This window comes from Terrapene carolina, unplaced genomic scaffold (assembly GCF_002925995.2).
Source record: "Terrapene carolina triunguis isolate 2854851 unplaced genomic scaffold, T_m_triunguis-2.0 Scaffold951, whole genome shotgun sequence".
NCBI lineage: Eukaryota > Metazoa > Chordata > Testudines > Emydidae > Terrapene > Terrapene triunguis.
The window spans coordinates 4,998,142-5,019,914 of NW_020665302.1; the positions used below are offsets into that span (position 1 = coordinate 4,998,142).

Genomic DNA, 21,773 nt, shown 5'->3' on the forward strand with positions numbered 1-21,773 from the left:
GTTGAATCAACTCTGTTGATACTAACAGTGGCAAGGCAGATCGTCAGCCAGTGCAATTCAGCGTCGCTCCTGACGTCAGTGGCACTGCAGTGGTTTACAGCATCTGAGGATCTGGCCCAATGCGTGTAACGCAGGCGACACTGACAATAACAAGCCTTTGCCCATCCAAAGGACTTAACTTTAACCCATGGCTGGGGAAATCAGGTATTTGTGAGGAATGCCAAATGGGTTTGACATCCATTTTTGCATGGGGAACCAATGAGCGAGATGAGGGGAAGTTGCCAGGGCCTGACCTTTTCTCTTGGTGCAGTGGTAGATCTGGCTGTGCTCCTGGGAGATCGGGTACGGGTTGGCAGGCGGTAGCAGGTCCTGGGAGGTGCTAGACACCCCATTCTCGCACTGATACTGGGATGCTAGGTTGGAGGAGGCCGAGAGAACCCTGGTCTCACCACTGAAAGGGCTGTGATTAGAGGCCACTTTTTGTCTCACCGTGCTCCTAGGAACCACTGGGTACTCTTTACTGAAAAACACAGGTGAAAAAATGCAGCACGTTAGTATCGTCCATTTGCTCCAACTTCCAACAGAACCATCTCCCCAAGAATCTACGCCTTACTCGTGTTTTATCGGGATAACACGCTACGGGGGACCATAGCACTGCTTATTTTTCTTCCCTCTAGGTCTCTTTAAACATGTACCTCTCCCGCTCTGACTGCTATTATGTATGTATAATAATAACCAGACCTACTTCTGCCATGCTGCTTACGGGGAATCAAGCTGACTTGGATGTAAATTATATATCGCTTGCCTATTGCTGTTTCTGTTCCTTTCCACCAACCTCCGTCAGTTTGTCTGTCCTCAGATTGTGATCTCAGAGCAGAGTGTGTCTAGAAAGCACACATCCTACAATGGTGCTACCATAAATAAATAATCAATTATAAATAATCTAGCTGAGCACGGAGGTCTGCCTCATCTTGGGGGCACAACAGCGTAGCTGAACCCATGCAAACCCCCGGTGTAAACATGTTGCGCCAGCATAAACTGGGACTTGCTCCCTTGCAGCTAACCTGGTTTGAAGCATCGTTGTAGCTTGCTAAAAACCTCACGGTGGACCAGGGCGTATAGTCCTTTTCATCCATGGTTCGCAAAGCACTTTAGAAACGTGGGTTGGCGTGATTATCACCCTCTGGGAAACTGAGCAGCACCACGGAGGTCAACTGCACCCACTGTGTTATTTGTATAGCAGCCACATCCAAACAGGGCCGGCTCCAGGGTTTTTGCCGCCCCAAGCGGCGCAAAAAAAAAGAAGCCGCGATCGCGATCTGCGGCAGCAATTCGGCGGGAGGTCCTTCACTCCGAGCGGGAGTGAGGGACCGTCCGCCGAATTGCCACCGAATAGCTGGACCTGCCACCCCTCTCCGGAGTGGCCGCCCCAAGGACCTGCTTGGCAAGCTGGTGCCTGGAGCCGGCCCTGCATCCAGAGACCTCAGCCAAGATCAGGACCCCATGGTCTGTCTGTGCGGGCATAGGAGGCTTTAATTGACAGATCATGAGAGGCAGTCCCTGACTCAAGGCGTTTACAATTTAAATAGACAGGGCAGAGAGAGTGGAAGGGGAAACTGAGGCTCGGGGAGGCGAAGCGAATTATTCAAGTTCACCCTGCAGGTAAGTAGCAGAGCCCAGAATAGAACACAGGTCTTCAGTCTCCCAATCTTCTGCTGTATCCACCTCTGATGTATACATGGAGGTTACTCGTGTGACTAAGGTCTGCGAGCTGGAGTCTGGGCCTGATTCTGCAAACACATCCGTGGGATTCGGGCATTAATGGGACATCTTATGTGAGGAAAGGGACTCCTGGTGGCAGGATGGAGCCCTATGCAGGATCAGGCCCCTTGGAGAGAACCCATCGCTGTGGCAACTAGGAGCTTATTTACAAAACTTAACAAAGCCAATTATAGAAAACTCCCTGCAGCAGGCAGCGTTCCTCCAAACCGCTGCCTCTGCTGCTGCCAGAAACATTAGCAGCCATGCTGTCATGGGGAGAAAAAGTCAACCGAGAGCTCAAAGCCAAACAAATGTGTCTCGCATCGTGCCCTGGAGCCGGCCAAATTTTGGGCTCTGGTCGTCTGCCAAGCAGAGAGCGTTGCAAAGGTGGGGTCCCTTCCCCTGAGTTAGCCCATGGGAAGGGCTAGTAGGAGCCCAGCTTTGCTGCAGTGAAGGGCTTGAAGGCCAGAGGCCCCTCTCACATGCCTGGGCTGTACAGGATAAGAAAGAGGGAAAGGGAGTGGTATGAATGCACTGGCCTGATTTTGCAGCACCTTTCCCTCCCAGGGAAGCCAATGGCAGTTGTGTATTGCTAGGGGCTCAGAGATGCACTTTCAACTTGTGCGGGTTCTGCCCCATGCTCTTGTCAGGGGAAGGGTTTTGCCTTCTGGAGAGGGCAGGGGGCCATGGCCCTCAAACATCATGGAGCTCAGGGATCCCCAACTCCGGGTTATATCATCCTCTCTAGCACAGTCAGCAGCCAAGAGTGTTTTCCTCCTGTGTATGCTGCAGCCTCTGTACTCCAGGAACCAGAGTGAGACCAGGGATATAAAGTGTCATTCAGAACTCTGTTTATTAGTTACATGACAAGCTGGATCCTCCGGAGTCTAAGCACCCAGCACCTGAGAATGCCTGCATCGTGCGAGACACCCCTCACAATGGGAGGCCATCTGGTGATTACACAGATTACCAGTGAGGAGTGTGCTCGACCCACTGGCAGCATGGGTCCCAATGCTACATCAGTGGTTGGCCCCCTCTCAGAGGAGCCAGGCTAAAGGGGAGTTTACACTTTAACTCCCGCTTGCATTTCCCCTTGAATCCAGAGGAGAGTATGCTGCATATAGCGCCTGATCCCCAGTCCCTTTTCCCTCTGCCCCAACATACCCTGAGAGCCCCCATTGTGCATGGTCACATGGAGGGAGGGGCTCCCCTAGCCTTGGAGTGGGGGGACAACACAACATTGCTTCATTTCCCTCTCTGTGGCTGCTTTTGGGAACACGGGGGTGACTTTCCATGGTGTTTGTCATGGAGAGAGAGTAAGTCTGTGTAGGACTGGATCATCCCCTCTCTATTCACATGCACAACTCACACAGAAGTTACATATACACACACAGACAGTATAGACCACCACCTTCAAGAGGAAGTGATGGAAAATCGGGGGGTTGCCAAAAGTGTCTGCTTTCAGCTGAAAGTGTTGATTTTTGTTTTTTTGTTTTTCTGTTAAGAAAAACCAAATGTCTGAAAATCAGGATGTTGTTACTCAGAATTGCCACCACAGTGCCTGATGGAGTTGTAATTTGGGTATCTCATGCTCCTGTTCTCCTCTATGGGTTGGGCTCCCCACTCAGACTTTATTTCCTGAAGATGCACAATGGCCATGCCATTTCCATAAGGCATCATCAGCTCCCTTTACATAGAGGGGAGACCCAGGGGAGATGTAGTCTGGCCAGGGAAGCTGGCCTGTCGAAAGAACTCGAAGTACAACTCCCATGGGACACCTCAGTGGCATTTGTCAGAACAGAAACGTTTCGGTTTTCAGCTCAAATATATGTTATTTTGATTTTTTGCCAAAAACTTAAAATTTTCCATGGGAAAAACCCCTATTTTTTGACCAGCTCTATATAGAATGTCCTTCTTCCAACTTGCTTATCTATCTACCCATCTATCCATCTATCCAGACAGACATCTACAAATTTGTATCTTGGTCTTCCCTGCGGTGTCTAAGTTCTCACAAAGAGATTTCTCTGGCACCATCTAAAGCAGCAGTCGTCTTGAAACATTTATTAATGTTTGCAGCGCACACTTGATATGTACTGTGAACATTTATCATCTGAGATTGCCCCCTTGGTCTTTAAAAATGCATTAGACATTTTTCAGTGCCGAAAAGTGACTGCTCCAAAAATAGCCAATTGTAATCGTAGGCCAAAGGTTTAATGGAACGCAAGGTTTTACTTATTGCTGGCACAGAAAGCTTGCTGGGTGTAGGACAAAATAACTGCATGAAGGGGGACAGGGGAACGTGAAAGGCTGCATGCTACTGGCAAGTGTATTCGGCCTTCTGAGCAACAAGGGGATACTGTTGTCATACAGCCAGAATGCCAGGGCTCTACTTTTATATTACGATGTTAATGTAGTACGTTTTTTTCACATTAAACATTGTATATAAAAAGGCTGGTTTAGGAAAGAATTTACAAGGAGGGAAGCTATTTAGGGCGTTCGAAAGGACTAATGGTAAATGTTCAGTTACTGTATTTTATTAGTTTTGCAGTAGAACTGAGGGGCCCCAATTGAGGTCAGGGCCCCATTTTCTAGGCATTGTACATACACATAGGAAGAGGCAGTCCCTGCCCCAAAGAGCTTACAGTCTGAACAAGCAAGAGATAGCCAGAAGACAGTATTCTTTTGTTTTATTACCATTTTACTGGTGGGCAGCTGCGGCCCAGAGAGGTTAAATGACTTGCTCAAGATCACACACAGGAAGCTTCTGGCAGACGCAGGAACTGAGCCTGGTTCTGCTGCGTCTCAGGCTCCATCTATACTTAACCTGCTATGGCAGCACAGCTGTTGCACTGCAGAACTTCAGGGTAGACACTGCCTATGCTGATGGGAGGGGTTCTCCCCTGGGTGTGGGGAATCCGACTCCCCGAGAGGCGGTAGCTAGGTCGATGGAAGAACTGTTCCATAGCCTAGCGTTGTCTACGCCAGGGGTTAGCCCGGCTTGAATGCATCGCTCAGGGGTGTGGCTTTTTCACACCCTGGAGAGACGTAGCTATGCTGATTTAACTTTTCAGTGGAGACGAGCCCTGAGTCTACCGCCCTAACCACAAGGCCTCACTGTCTCTCTTAAAGCCAATGGGAGATGCATGGCTAAAACCCTACACAGCTGTTTTAAAATCTGCCCCCTTAACAGAGAGCAGGGGGGGGGAAAGGAGAGAGAAAAGAGGGGAGGCAGGGGGAAGTGGTCCTTCTCCATGCCCCTGACCAGCAGCAGCAGGGAGGTCAAGGGATGACGGATTCCTGGAGTGATTTCTGCCTGCCAGACAGCGGCACCAAAGCAGCCACTGGAGGTGGGGATCTGGAATGTCTCTGTACAGCCTGGCTGGCAGTACTAGAAAGCAGCTCCCATATGTGGTGGCTAAGTACAGTGGGTGCAGAGTAGGGAACTCGCCACGTGTCCCATGTGCCCTGTCAAATCAGCTCATGTTTTAAATACCAAATCCTCACCACAAACTGCTCAGCAACAACCCATAGGGCTTATAAAGAATCAGAGAAAATCACCAGCTGTTCTGCTCATGAATAGAAAAGGGAAGACATTTGGGGGACATAGAGGGGGGGGATAAATGATCTGTGATGAATTATTTGCCCATTTCTAGTAAAATCTATTGCATGCTCAGAGGAATGAATCCTTGCTCAGTCACAGTGCCCATCGACATCACTAGGAATTTTACCTGGCTAGCCCTGAGCAATATGTTTTGAGCAACAGACTCAACTCCAGTTTCATTGCCTGTTCAGCAAAGGATGTACAGGCAATGAAAGAGTTAATGTGGGGCTGAGAGGCCAATTATGCTACCTGGCTGCACCTGGTGGGCTCAGCTTAATGAAAGATGAAGCCCAGCTGGGGAAGAAGCTGGGTGGTGACTATAAAGAAGGGAAGCCTGGCTGGGAAGGGAGCTGCAGAAAAGAATTTTCTAGTCATGCTTTAGGACTACAAAGTGGAAACATGGTGGGGTGGGGTGGGGTGTCAAGGAGGCAGCCCAGGAGGAGAGTTAGCCCTGAGATCCTCTCCTAAATAGAGACATGGAGCAGCCTCTGGGCTGGAGCAAGCTCTGGTGCTGAGGGTCCCTGATAAAAGTGCAGGACTGGACTTCCTGGGTGATGTTCAGCTGAGTAAGGGAAATGTGAGCGGGATGAGAAGTCAAGCCTGACCTTTTGGGATCCAGGAAGTTGGGTTAAATTTGAACTTTGGTTGGGGGATTCCAGCAGGCAGCCCCGTGAGCCCTGGCCCTGACAGAAGGACTAACTTGAAGACGCTGTGGGAAAGGCCAGTTGACAGGCTTTGGTAGAAAGAAGGTCAGGGAAGCTGCAGCACAGAGTCTGACTGAGCAGATGTTGGTGGCTGGTAGGGTCCTGGACTGGAAACCAGTGTCGGGAGAGGGCCTGGGCTCTCCTAGTCAGCCCTGGAGATGATGGTGTCAGGCCCAGAGCTGAAGACCTTTCGTAAGGACATCGGATTATCTGTGGACCTTGTTACCCCAGAAAGGGTGGGACTAAAATGTGACCAGGCCGGGGGGCTGAGCCATGAGAAGAGATGACCGGAGCAACCTGTCAGCTGAGCGCTCTAGGGTGAAGAGGCACTCCACCATCCTGAACCACAAGCGGCTGCATCAGCGGTAAGTCCGCTCTTCGACACCACCCTTCTTAAGTTCAAAGTGCTGGCAAAGTTCACAAGCCCATATTGGTTTTATTTAGTATCAATAAGCTTGGCAGAATTTGATTTTTTTTTTTAATCATTGAGAGATTATATTAAGTGTTTTATCTATGCAAACTTTCATAGTTGCAGGAAATTATAGGGTGAGAGGGGGTCTGATGATGATGATGATTTAATGACCATAAATACAGAGATTCCAAAGCTTTAAACAATGCCGCCTAATTATCTGCAGCTCCAGTTCTGTGAATGCTGGAGCTGGCTGTTTCAGCAGAGCTGTAAATACGTGCTCCATGCAGCATTCACTAGAACATGTTTTGTACACATTACGCTGGGACTCGGAGTTCTCAGGCAACATGTTTCTTTCTTTGCCTATCTGTGAATTTCAGTTATCGGTGGACATTTTTGTGTGTGTGTGTACGGTAAAATTCTACATCAGCAACGTAGATGATTAGCCTGGGAAGGACTAGAATTTTAACAAGAAAGGCATTTAAAAGAAGGGTAAATGGAGTGCTGAGCAAACTAGACAGGGAGGGCAAAAGAGAATATAATAATCACCGCCTTCAAGAGTCAGAAAAGTGGTTCTGTAAAAATCACACCTCTTTGCTCTACATCCCCCGGCTCCCTGTGTGTCTCTGAATTTTATCTGCTTGTTTTACTGGCAAACCACTTATGCCCTCTGTGCAGAGCCAATGCAGCTATGGGAGACTAGGCTGCAATCCAATGTGCCTCCTGCATCATCAGAGAATTGTCAGCTAGGTTGTGCTTGCAAAGGGCCAGGTTTTCCTGCATGTGTGTGTCTTGCACACACCTGGCTGGCACTGTGCATGGCAGCTCCAATGTGCCCAGGCAAACTGATTTCAGGATGTGCATGCACACACATCAGTGGATTAAATTCATGGCTGTATAGAAGACCAGTCTAAGGTGTATGCATCACCCAAATCTGCAAATAGGGATTAAGTGAGATTTAAATGGTATATAATCCTTCCATTGACTCTCTGCCCAGTTTATGCACCTCCACTGAAGACTGCATGGATACACACCCACACAAGTTGGATGCTGCCATATTTGAAAGTCTGGTTTAGAGGCCACAAACATCAACCATGCCTCAGTGGAGCAGGGAAGAGGCAAAGACTGTTTATGCTTCCATTTATCCTAAGCCATCTGGAGAGCCAAACTAGCCTCTGGTGCAAGTTAGAGCAGCCATAGGGCTGTTCTAGCTTACGCCAGATGGAATGGACCCTAAAGAATGTTCCACTTGCTGGAAATTAACAGAGCGCATCAAGTTCTTGTCCCCTCTCCAGTTCCCTTTCCCCAGCCAAACCAGATACAAGCACTATGCTAAGTCCAAGATTCCCCAATGCTGGAAGGATCCTCTGTTCCAGCTTTACAGTAGCTTTTAAGTACATTAGTGTTTTGCATTGCAGGGAGGCAGCCCAGCAGTTGTTTGCTGTTGTACGTTTAGGAGGCACAAGAAGCACAATTTGATTTTCAGCTCTCCAGCAGAGTTTGCAGCACTGAAAGTCAAACAGCTTCATTTGATTTTGCAAACTGAAATTGAATCCTCATAGGATCTCACCATGTGAGTGTCGTGCCACTTTGCTGACTGCAGAGAGGTCCACGCCCCACTTACATGAAGCAAAGCAACTGGCATGTCATTAAGTAAAATTTGGTTTTATAAGGTGCCTCTTCTACAAAAGGTGCCCCAAGGTCCTTGGACAAATATCAAGACTATCCAGAGTTATCCTAATCTGTTTAAACAAAAATTTGGAAGGGAGATTAAAACCTCATGCTGCAGGGCTTAAACCAATCTCTAATAGAGATCAGGATGAGACCTGATGTGAGGGCAGATTATTCCATTTCTACTGTGAGATCTACACTTTCCTCCAAAGCATCTTGTACTGGCCAGTGTCAGAGACCAAATACTGGGCTAGATGGACCTTGGGTCTGGTCCTGTCTGACAAGTCCTATGTTCCTAAGGTCAATAAGATTAGTGCAATAGCTAACTGCAAACCCAACGGGTCATATCCACTGATTTATCACTCACATGCAGCCTTGGGCAATCAGGAATGGTTTTATTGAAAGGTTGGCCAGGACACTGAGGTTATCCTTGACTCTTTTTTTGAAGAGAGTCATGGGATCTTTAACTCTTACCTGGTCCTCTATCTTAAGCAGAGAGGGCTTATGTTTACCAGCTCATCATATGATGCCCCCTCTATAGCTGCAGAGTCAAAACTGGGGATGGACCTAAGTGCAGATGTGCATATTTGGCACAAAGGTGTTTGATTTTAGGCCAATTTTTTGTTTGTTGCTCGGAGTGGGTCAGGAGAGGAATGGAGGTTAGACACAACTGATGCAAAAAGAGGAAGAGAAATTCATTAATATACCATCCCCCAACAAAAGCCTGTAGAGTGTAAATTTGCATAATTTTAATATTTGCATAATAGTTACCTGTATAACTAAAAACAGGTGTCTTAGAAGCATTCTTGGGAGAATGTCCTGGGATCCTGAATTTAGTTAATCTACATTCTGAGAGAAGTCAGAGGAAAAGCTATGACACACTGCCTTCCCTCGCCAAATGACTCCCTGATCTCCTACAAAATCCCCCCTCCCTGAGCTATCAGGCCAGCGCCATGGAAAGCAACCGAGTGGCTGGGTTACGTAATGGAATGAGCTGAAAGTCAGGAGACTTGGTAGGGCGGCACTATTCCATCTCCACAGCTGTGCACTCCACATCGCTATCCAATATCCCATCCTCCCCCTGCCTCCTGGCTTGAGAGGTAATTTAATGAGACCAGTTTGGACAGGTGCAGGTAGCAGTTTAACACTTAACACTTCCACACACAACACCTGATACCAGAAGTGCAGCCTGATGGGGGCTGAGGAGGGGAGTTACAGTGCGGTGGGGGAGTTCACCAGAAGCTGGGAGTGGGTGACAGAGGATGGATCACTTGATTGCCTGTTCTGTTCATTCCCTCTGAAGCACCTGGCATTGGCCAGAGTCAGAAGACAGGACACTGGCCTAGATGAACCATTGCTCTGACGCAGTATGGCCATTCTTATGAACCAGAAGTGAGAATACAGGAGACCTAGAGCTATACTAAGGTGAGGGATCAATAGGTAAGCGAAGAGCTGGGGTATACACCCTACTCAAATGGTTACACTTATGCCTGATGCAAACTCTTTAGAGCTAATGTTTTCAGGCTAAATATCTAGTCTTAACTGTTGCTGAATGTGAGTATGGGGAGGGGCAGGGGAATAGGAAGGTACCCTGGAAATTTTGATGTCAGGATTAATTAGCATTTAACTGTGGTGACCTTCTGGAGATTGTCTGGCTGGATGGCTGCCCTGTAACTGAGCACCAGAGCAGTGAAGGAAGCATCAGCAATATTATGCTTCCCTAATGGAGATTTTGCAACTCTTATTGTAATATCTGCAGAGCATGTTGGAGTGGTACCCATGGACCGATTCCTTAGTCTTACTCTAGACTTGATCCAAATCCCATTGATCTCAATGAACTATATGCATCAGGCCCTGGGTTTGTAGTCAGTCCTTACCCAGGCAACCTTCTATTGGAGTCAGCTTGGCAGAGCAGGGACTGAGCAACATCTCCCCCACCAAGGGTGATCATGGTAACCCCTAGTGTGGGGGGTTTCTCTTGGGAAGTGTCTAAGGTGACACATGGAGCTGCTGAGATTTCATTGAGCCAGAGCATGGGAAATGAAAATGCAATGGTAAGATGATAGCTTGCAATGGAACAACCCCAGTTGCATCAGGCATGATGGACCTAGCCAAGAGATTTGGTGTTAGCATGTCATCCTGAGCAGACACTCCTTGGTGAGTCCTCAGATTCACCCAAAAATTCCACCAGCACCAAATGTCTCAGCTATGGAATCCTGGCACTAACTCTTGATCCATATTGATCATCCTACTGCACAAACCAAGGGGCATCTCCCCATTTAGTTCTGTAAACTGTTCTCTAAAGGTAAAATCTAGACACTGCCATGATAGAAGATGTTGGCCCAGATTCTGCTTTTGGTCACACCAACATATATCCAGAGCAATGCCTTTGAAGCCAATGCAATTACTCTGGAACAATGCAGTTACTCTGCAGTTATACTACTGAAAACAAAATATGGCCTTTTATCTCCATTAGAGAGAGACCCCTATACAATGCCAAGCCTCTTCTACTGTTTTGTGTTGTATGCCCCATTCTAGAACTTTGTCACACGTTATAAAGGCCAGTGATAGCCATTTAAGTCATTCAGTGTTTTGCTTTCTCATATATAAAATTTTCCCCCAAACAAGAACTTCCCAAATGTGAAACTAAATACAACTAAATTAGTTTGAATGGTAATTAGGACTTGATTTTCAGAAGTGCTGAGCACCTGTGACTCCACTTGAAGTCAACAGGAGCTGCAGGTGCTCAGCAAAAGATTCAGAATGAAAAAGGCCTTAAAAGAAATTGTGGTTTTTACTGTGCTTCAGCCCTGAACCCTCAAACTCTCTTCCCACCCTCTATTCTATTAGCTGCAGGTACAAAAATCTGAACTCTAGGCAATGCCCCCTCCCCAAAATCACTCGGTGGTAGATATGGTTTATTAATACACCTCCATTGGCTCATGCGTGGAGAAGTTTAAGGGCAAAATTCTACTCTGGAATGCACAGTGCGGATCCCTGCTTTAATTTAATCTGCTGTGGATCTATGCAGAACGTTCTGCATGTGATCTTCAGGCTTAATTCTCACTGGCACTATTAGGGAGTTGTAGACAAAGCTCTAGGGTGACATATGCCCCAACAATCCTCCACTGTCTGAGGTATGAATGTGAGAAATAATTTGCCTAAAATGTCCAAGCATTAAAATGACACAAAACTTTCATCTGAATTAGTTTTGAATTTCAGCATGAATACAACAGGCAAACGAGACACACACACACACACACACACACACACACACACACACACACACTTTTCTTACTATGAAAGTAACAGATTTGATCTCCCAAACTAAAGCTCACAAGGTATGTACTCCTAAAGTATATATGCAACTGACATGACCATGAATAGTCCTGTTGCTAATGGAGGGGAAGATAAACCTGTATTGGAGGCATGCATTAACTAGAATTTGGATCTCACTGCAGACCTAGTCTATTCTTTGTATTTGAATTACCTGCTGTTGAAAGGTGTTGGCTTGATCACCCAGTTGACTGAAGTCTTTTACTTGGACAGGCCTATATGCTCACTTCTGCTGTATATGTGGAGGAGACCAAACCCATGGAGGTGGCATGCAGAGAGGAAGGCAACTAGGGGGATGTCCTCTCAAACTCATACATATGCATACATGTTCTACATAGCTGACCGTTCCCAACTGCTAAAACATCCCATGTGTCTGAAAGGCTGGTTAGAAAAACATGCATGTCCAGGCAGTTGGGGGTGGAGCTGGGGGGGAGAAGTCCCATGGTACAGGCATATTCCTTCCCCCAAATGGTGAATTTGCACCAAAATAACCTTGGATATCAGTGCTGCTCAGAGTAGCATGATTCTGCTCTAGACTCTACAGTCCCCACTGTAGCTGGGGGCCCAGCAAAACACAGGCAGCTGTGGAGCAGAAAGTGGTGGTAAATCAAGGTAGGCTTCACTGGTACCATGGTGTGGGTGGGGGAGCTGTTTGGCGAGTCCAGAGTCGGAGGGACTGGCTCTCTACAAAGAGCCTGAGCACTACAGAGATCCTGCTGCGTATTCCCATGGATCTTGGCCCATTGTTGGCTTTGGAATGTAGGGCCCCCACCATGGGCACACATTCTGCCACTTTGCATTTCCATCAGCCCACATTCCTCTCCTGAATCCAGGACTCTCTAAAGCCTCCAGGTCTCTACGGACTGCAGATTCCTGTCCTGCGTCTTTTACCATGGAGAGGTTGCTATTGGCTGCACAGAACACATACAGTGATGGCACTGCCAGCATGTCTCTCACCTGACCTGAAGGGGTCACCCTGCCAGAGACAGGGTCATTCAAGACACATGACTGTTCTATACTTGCTCTTTTCTAAGGTTGCCCACAAGGAAGAGCATGCTCACGGTGGTGGTGGGTTTTTAGGTGGTCATGGGCCTGTCCTGCTCCGATTGAACTTAATGTCAAAACTCAGACCAACTTCAGATGTCAGACCCAATAGGCCAAATTCTCTCCTGCCTTTTGGTCCCCTTTCTGCCACTCTGGTAGTTCAAAGATGCTGGGGAGCAGCCAGACCTGGGCAGCTGAGAAGTCCCCTTATTTAGTGTCCCTGCACCCTCTCCCCTCCAACCTAGGTACCAGGGGACATGTCTGGGGGCAGGAAAGTCTGTGCTGAGGTGGATCCTCAGTTGGGGTATGATCCCTTAAACTCCACCGTGATCTAATGTGGGGACAAGTATGAGAACCAGGAATCCATAGCCAGCAGATGCTCCCCTCCTGTCCTGGGCCTCATCTTGGCTTTGCAAATTGTTTTGGTTCTACTTGCTCTGCTGTCTTCTATTAAATGTCCTCCTTCAATAACCACAGACCCGTATTTAAAACACAACAGAACTGAGCTCTAACTAGAAGATAGCATTGCCCTTCCTTCATCATGAAAAATGAATTCTATTCATGGCTACATTACCCAGCGAGATGATAGGTCCCCGATTTCTAGTGGTCTATTTTTCCATCTTTTCAGCTCCTTTTTTATAACAAGTTGCTGCACTAAAAGTATCAGGCTATGTTTTCAGCTGGCATAAATGGATGCAGCTCCATTGACATCGATGGAGCTACGCATCTGGCCCATCATTTTAAAACTTGTCTCTCTCTCTCTCTCTCTCTCACACACACACACACACACACACACACACACACACACACACACACAGAATGGTCCTTTATTTCAAAATAACCATCTTACTCCACCCTTCTCCAAAAGAACTTCTTTGTGAAAATGTCAAGGTGCTGTTTTTGTCCTCTGCCATATGGTAAATTGTTTAGGAAGCAAACTAAGCATCAGAAAATATTCTGCAGAGTTGGCACTGTGTATTTTAACCCTTTCAACTACTCCAGTTCCCACTGTGTGTGTGTGTGTGTGTGTGTGTGTGTGTGTGTGTATTTCCAAGAGTTTCTGTTCACTAGATCAACAACCACAGGATTGCATAAAACTATTCACTGACTTTAGCACCAGCTCAACATGGCCATGATTTTCAGATGACATGAAGTTTTTCTAATAGTCTTTAGTGTTTCACCCCATAGAAAAATAGTAATTAATGTAAAGGTTCAAGACTTACCCTACAGCTTTGGTAAATGGAAACTGAACAACAACAAACTTATCAGGACATGATTGTCCAAGTTTAAAAGGAGGTGTAAGTAGGGAAGGAAAAGCTATTTCATTTTTCAGTGGACTAAAAATATTTACGCCACCTGCCAGGATCTGTGTAGCTGTTAGAAAGGTTATATGATAAGGGATCACAGGACAGTCCGATTATCGCAAAGGTGGATTCAGAGGAGAATAAGGCAGCTTTTTTATTTTTGGATCTCTTGGATGTGAGCCTACAAACACTTGAACATGTGAGTAAATTTGTCCAGTTGCGTAAGATTAGTCACATGCATAAGTGTTTGCAGCATCAGAGACATTGTTTGTTGTCTAGCAGTATGATTTACATAGCCATTAAGGCTCTGATCCTGCCAATGCTTGCACATGTGAGTAACTTTACACATGGGAGCTCTGAGTGCAATGGAGTGAATCAAGTTAATAGATTCTTAGACCTTAAGGCTAAAAGGGACCATTCTGATAATCTAGTCTGACCTCCTGCAGAACACAGGTCAGAGAGCCTCATCCAGTGATTCCTGCATCAAGTCTAACTGCTTGTGGTTGAGCTAAAGCAGGTCTTTTAGACAGACATCCAATTGCCATCAGAATCCATCATGTCCCTATTTAAGTTGTTCCAATTGTTAACCATCTTCATGGGTAAAATTTACACCTTATTTCTAATCTGAATTTGTCTGGCTTCAGCTTCCAGCCATTGGATCTTGTTCTGCTTTGTCTGCTAGATTAAAGAACTCGGATATTAGAAATCTTCTCCCCATGTAGGTACTTATAAACCATGATCAAGACGGCTCTTATCCTTTTCTATTTTCAGTCTTGACCGGTTTTTCATGAAGTTAAGCATATACATAAATGTTTGCAGGATCGAGGACTAAATTTGACAAACTAAAGTAATGCGTATGCAGTAAATTGCTGCAATGGCAATAAATTTTTTCATACCGTATGTATAAATATTTTACCTTTGCATTCTTGACATTCTGTGTAGCTCCATATCGTCACTACCTCGAAATCCTTTAGCAAAGGGATTGTTTTCAATCTTTAACTGGGTTATCTGAAGGAAGGAACCAGAAGTGGTTTACTGTGAGCATTTCATTCCTACTCCAAAGAATTAGGCATTACAAATCGAGCTTCCTAGAATTCGAAATCTCGGAGCTGACAAGAAGTTCTCAGTCAACACCCCCTCTTTCTTAAGCTTTGTTATGCAACCCTTACGATAAAATTGAGTAAAGACACTTACTTACAGGAGTAAGGGTTTACCAGAATTAGCCCTTTCTTCAGATGACAATTGCTTTGTATTTGAGTTTAAGGTGGTAATTTATATTGTGGTAGCACCTAGAGGACTCCACAAGATTATGGACCCATTTTTCTAAACATCTATTATATTTGTATTATATCTGAGCCAGACATAACTGAAGTGAACAGGAATTTTCCCCCTCTTATATCAATCAACAGATACCCACAGTGCCTTTCATCTCGGGGCTTGTCTACATGGTGTGGGGTGTGAATTCTAAAGCACACCCACATGTTGTGCACTAACTGGCCCATGTAGACCTTGCTGGAGTGCACTAAGAGTTCCCCACTGCATGTCACAAAGATGGGTAATATCCCCATTTTCTAACTGAGGAAACTGGCACTTTTTGCTCAGGGCAGCACAACCTGACAGCAGCTGATTTGAAAATAGACTAGGTCTCCTAGTTCTCAGCATTCTGCTCTTGACACTAGACCATGCTGCCTCCAATATAGACTCCTGCTGAAGCTGGTTAACTGCATAGGTCCTTATTCTGTACTTGTTTAACTTGACACATGTGAACAGTCATTCCATTTGATTTCTGTGGGACTTCTCATGTATACAAAGTTAAGCACGTGCATAAGTCTTTGCAAGGTCACAACCTTTGCAAGAATCCATGGATGAAATCCGGGCTCTATTGAAGTCAGTGGCTAAACTCCCATTGTTCATGTGGGCATGGTGTTGCAGAATACAAGTAAATAGTTCTTACTTGCTAAACACAATGGGAATAGTTGCTTGAGTGAGCGAAGTTCTCTCGTAAGTTGGGGTTTATGATACTGGTACCAAAACACACACACTTCTCCCTCAAAATTTCCATGAAAATATTAGAGTCCTGCAGTGCGAATGCTTAAGTATGTGAGTCAGTCATCCCACAGCCTTCAGTGGGACTGTTCACATGAGCAGTGATTAATGTGTGTTCATAGATTTGGGCCCCAAGAGAAGTTTAAAAAAAATATACTAAGTGACCTAAAGCCCTTGTTAGGGGCCTGATCTAATGCCCACTGAGGTCAAGAGGAGCCTTTCCATTAACCAGTGGGCTTTGAATCGGGTCCTAGCTCTTTAATTCATTATAAGCATACTTTACGGGAAGCTGCGCTTTTTTCTTTTTAAGAAAGAGCATGATCAGAATATTTGGCTCATTTTAGTCTGACTTGTCACCTCAGAAAAGCATTGACTGCAAGTGAACTGATGTAAATTAACTTCTTCTGAACCCATTTTGGCTTAATGACACTCAATCTAATTGCCACTGACTTTGATAGGCTTTTTTTTTTCACTTTCTAAGTCAGTTAGTCAATTACATCATTTTATGAAAAAGTAAAGGCAACTCCCATAAAGTCAGACAGAATGCCCAGGACAACATTATGCAATAAAACAGGGCTTTAAATACTGTATTACTTTGGGAGTGGCAGAGGGTTAACTGAAGGAAACTGTTGTCAAAGTTCTCACCTGACCTATAGATTCATCTTTGCTTTACTATTTCTCTATGATAAACTGGGCACAAAGTACTTCTGAACAGAGTTTATGGAAGGACTTGCATATAAAGGGTCACCTTTAAAACTGTCCATAATTATAACAACATTTGAGAGAATGGAAGTGTATGTAAACATTTATATATTTTTTTATAGATGTACAGATTTAGATCATTGTTATGTGCTGGTAGCGCCGCCTATTAATGTTGCTCAACACTTCTCATTATAAAACACCATTTTCAGTTGCTTTTGACTTTAACCATTAGAACTCACATTTTCCATGCCACTGTCTTCCTCTGGCTTTTTTTGTTTTTTGTTTTTTTGTTTAGTTTCAGCCAACAGAATGCAGCCATTTTTTAAAACCAAGCTAGGAGATAATGTTTTGCTCATCTTAAAAATCTGGCGATCTTTTCTCTGAAATGCTAGCCTCCCTATATTTTGGAGCAGGGTCTCAAAAATTTTGCAAGGGGGCATCCTTTGACAGGGAGATGTCTTTTCCTGTCCCTCTGAAAATCTACCCAAATTTTGGTCCCGTTATAATCCTTTGGAAAAAATGCAGTTTGCACATGTTCATTAGACTTTTCAATTTAACAGCTCAAATCTGAAGTTTCCATCTTCATTGACAATACTTCATCCAGGCTAACTCTGTAAGTATCTACACTAAAATGTAGCTCCCACCAGTGTAACTTGCCCACTCCCCTGACTTGACTTAACTCTACCTCCGCGAGAAGCATAGCGCTTAAGTCGATGTAGTTAGGTCAACAGTGTCAGTGCAAGCCATTGCGTTGCTTACATCAACTGTTGCTGGCTTTCAGAAGCTGTCCCCCAGTGCCCCACACTGAGAGCCAAATCGGTGCAAGCGCTCCTGGGGAGGACATGCATCCCCGACACAAGAAGTCTGGTGTGGACATGCAAGAGCAATTTAATTATTGCGGTGGCTGTACATTGGAGTAACTTAAGTTGACTTAATTTTGCAGTGTAGATTTGCCCTGAGTGTATTCTAGTCCAGAATGACAGGGGCTGAACTGGACTTTCCCTGTAATGGCTATTCACAACTGCTCCAGGTCAGGGTGGGGCTGGAACTGCAGACAGGGAGCCTGTCTTTCCTGTGCTCTCAATGGCACCCCTGCTGGTACCCGGGCAGTGTGGAGAGGGAGCTGTCTGATTTGAATGCAGAGAGAACAAATCCTAGACCTGGGGGAGGGAAAGAAGTATATTGGGATAAGGAATCTGGTGACCCGACAATGGGAGGGAGTGGGAGACAGACTGAGACTGGCAGGACAAGAAGACTGGGGCTGGGAGCTGGTGAGAGAAATGAGATGGGGACTTGGATTGGTTGGACAAGGAGCCTGGGACTAGGAACTAGTTGGGTGGTGGGGGTTGCAGAGGGAGGGGAGACAGACCGGACAAGAAATTGGGGTGTAGAAAAGCAACTGATACTAGCTGGGCAAGGAGACTGGGACAAACAGCCAGGAATGGGGATGACTAGACAAGGATCTGGGGACAGACTGGAAGGAACCCTGAGATTGGATTAAGAACCAGGTGGGAGACTAGGACTGGGGGATGGGGGGGACCTATAGGATGAGGAGCCAGGACAGAAGAACTGGGATAGACTGGGAAGGAATCTGGGGACAAGTTGTAGTGGGAGGTGGGAACTGGGACTGGCTGGGCAAGGAGACTGGGATGAGTAACCTGAGGAGGGGAGATTTGGGAGTAGGTAGGTGAGAAGACTGGGATAAGGAACCGGAAGAGACCAGACTGGGACAGGTTGGAGAGGATGTGGCAGAGCCCAAAATGGAACCCAAGATTTGAGTCTCACCATTCCTCTGCTGTTGGCAAATATCTGTGAAACCTACTGGTAAAATGTCATCCCCTTCTAGTGCTGGTTCCCCATAGAGGATGATAACCTACTACTGCTATCTGTTACTCCATTAGATCAAGTGGCAGAGGTCTGTGAGGTGGAGCTAAAGGTTTCAAGCTTGCTGATGAACTATATGGTCACATGCGCTTTTCCTTGCCTTGTTCAGAGTGCACAGGATGTATGGTGCTCTGGGGATGAATCAGGGTTGTGAAAGAAAGGAGGCTGTCATCTGTAGGACCCCTGCCTCATTTGTAGCAGAAGTTGAAAGGTAGGTAGTAAAAGAGGCAAGAGATCGCAAGAAGCATAAGGATGGCCTCCTGGTTAAGGTGGTTGAACACTCCCCTGGAGAGCTGGATTCTATCCCTGCCTCTGCCACAGAGTTCCTATGTGATGCTGTGCATGTCACTTAAACAAGTGATCACTAATGGTGTGTTCCTCACTTTCTGGGTGCCTGACTTGACTCCCTGGGGTTGAAGTGCAGAATTGCTGAGCTTTGAACGTATAAAATGCTCTAATGCTAAGCACTCTGAAAAACCAGGTCCCAGGCATCTCAAATCGGGTATCCAAAATCAGTGAGCCCCTCTCCCTCTCTGCCTGCCTCCAGTCCTGATCTGAAAAATGGATAATACAAACCCTTCACCTCACAGGGGCGTTGTGAAAATAGATCGATGTTTGTGAAGCATTCGGATATTGTAGTGATGAGTGCCATCGACTCCCTGAAGAAAATTAGTAACCCTGTTTTCAGAGCTAGATGTTAACAATGTGCAGGAAATAAGGCCTGGGGCCATATACCAAACAATTGGTATGAAACAACATTGAATAGCTGCTCAAAACTGAGCACCATCCATCATGTGTGCTGAAAGAGGCAGGGGCCTGGTGAAAAAAGAGTATGATCGTGCAATTGGAGACTCTACAATAATGCATACACATGGAGGCCAAATTAATACTGCCCAGGCAACCGTCATACTGGCATTTCCTAGCCGCTGAGTGCTTGACTTCATTTAAGATTGCAGTGTTCTCTTAATGTGTGTATACAGAAGTGGAAAATGACCCATTTGGTACCTATCTAATGACGTGTGTGAATACGGGCTGTTACAATGTACGCTTGTGCGTTGTCCTCTGCACATCTCTGTGCACTGTAGCACATCTGTGGATGTGCTGTCCTTTTAGCCAGGGCTGTTCTTTCCTAGGGCTGTACTTTAGAGGATCTGGGCTATAAAGCATGTTAAATAACCTACCCCAAAATAAGCAAAAAACCGGATATCCTAGGGGGAGCCAATATAAAGCCCAGGTCCAGCTAGGGGGGCAGTAGGTTGTAAAAATTAATGAGAATAATTGTGAATTCTTGCTTTGGAAAGAACCCTCACGAGGGCAGAACTTTAATTATTTCTGTCTATTAGGGTTCATTTCCTGGTCCCAACCAGAAAGCTAGTACCTAATAAATACGAGCGAGTAACACAATGATTTAAGCTGCAGCAAAAAAAGAGTCCTTAACTGCAGGGGAAGTTTAATATTTGGGCATCAACCTGATTGCATGCATCCATTGTGCAAACGGCAAGGAAATGAAATGTGCATGTGACCTAGTTTAACGGTAAATATTTCTGGGGTGAGGGTAGGAGTTGTGGGGGGGAAGGGTCTCCTCTGAGCTGCTGACAACTGCACTGAAAACCTGACAAACTTTCTTCATGGCCTTGATGGGGCTGGGAGGGGGAGATCGAGCTGGTTTAAATATCTTTTCTGGCTGCCTAAACTATCGGGGGAAATAAACACCGAATCCATCAGGGGGAATGCAGCGATGCAAGGAAAATAAATCCACGGGTCTGAAATCAGTGGGGTCTTTCGATAGCCTATAGAAGCACACTGACTCTCCGATATGCATATAGCCGCGCAGCGAAAAGAATCCAGGCTCACCAAAAAGCCCTTTCCAACTAATACTGGAATTCATTTGCAACATAGTTCTGGAGTGTGTGAGATACACACAAGTCACACCGGTATATATGTAAACGAGACAGACGGGTGGGACTGAACAAATACCTAGGTTGAGAATAAATATATTCACCATTGTGCCATGAAAATATCTTTTGCACAAGCCGCATCTCATCCGCAAGGGAAATCAGTCCCCGCAGTGAACGAAATAGACACACGTTTTCACCGAGATTTGTTTTTCCTTACTAGAGTAATATGAATACTGTTAAACTCTGTCACTCCTCAGTCACACACAGAGAGCACTAAAATATCAGCTAGTGCAGGGTCTCGGAAAACTGGCTCTTACTACAATTGGGCAGTCTGCAAACTTGATTCCCTTCCCCGGAGGGAGATGCCATTTAGAGTAGATCATTAAATAGTTATATAATTTCTCAATTGGGTCTTTATCCTGGGCTTAGAGCTATTTAGTTGTTCCTGAGCGGTTGGATGAATTCGTGGGGCTGCAGAAAGGGGATCCACCCATTTGTGTGTGTGTGTTTTCCAGACTGGCAAATACACAGGTCATGTCTTATCAACCAAATACAGACGACTTGCAGTCAAATATCCCTCTCTATGGAAGTTTACCCAAACATTTGGATTGTGTTGGTATTTGCCCACAAGACGCTTCTTGCTTCTACAAAGAGCAGGTCAATTCGAAGACCTCAAAAGCGGAGTTTGATTTCCTATAGGAAATCAATTTTCAAGTGGTTTTTCTGTCCTTTTTATTACCATAAATTCTATTTTTATATAGAGAGATATATAAAAACATAGGTAAACCCATCAACCAGAAGTTAGACCAGATTTTATAGCATCCACAGCGGGGTTATAATTTAAACCATAAATTGGCCAAGATTCAATTTGGCTTCAGTTTGCTAGCAGTGATTGTTCTGTCAGTGCCAACATCTCCTGGTTTTTAACGGCTTGGAGCGATTTTCTTTTTCTCCCTAGTGCCCGTGAGATGCTGTTTCTTCACAAACCTATCTCTGTTTTTGTATCGAATGGGTTGAGGGCGATACCGATGAGATTGAGAAAGTGAAACCTGTTTAAAGTGGCTCAGGCGTTTCATAGCCACATCTCCAGGAAAACATCCATAATTTATCCGGAGTATTAAAGTGACAAGTTCTTGGTTTGAAATTAACCACATGATTTAACCTTTTTAAACACAATGAAACCATTCTACACGTCCAGCCGTGTAATTAAAAGCCCTCGCCCTGACTTATAAACAGTTTATGGAGGATTTTTTTTGAAAAAGGATTTAAAATTCAGTTTTACCTTAACATGACCTCGGTGCTTTGAAAATAATCTGTTTGCCTCTAGTCTAATCCTGCTCTTTTGCCACAAGTTTATATTTGCATTAATAATTAAGGATTATCTGGCTCCAGTTAAAGGATCCACACACCCAT

At 45.5% G+C, this 21,773-nt stretch overlaps 1 protein-coding gene across 3 annotated transcripts in view; it reads right to left on the reverse strand.

The window, feature by feature from the left end:
* The window catches only part of TBX5 (T-box transcription factor 5), a 48,994-nt gene that overhangs the window by 11,532 nt on the left and 15,689 nt on the right, over positions 1-21,773 (reverse strand). For all 3 annotated transcript variants that reach the window (XM_029913848.1, XM_024213673.3, XM_024213674.3), the window contains exons 7-8: positions 14,747-14,838; positions 294-520 (exon numbers count right to left, since the gene is read on the reverse strand). In XM_029913848.1, coding sequence (XP_029769708.1) covers positions 294-520; positions 14,747-14,838 — 319 coding nt within the window. The remainder of the gene's footprint in view (positions 1-293; positions 521-14,746; positions 14,839-21,773) is intronic.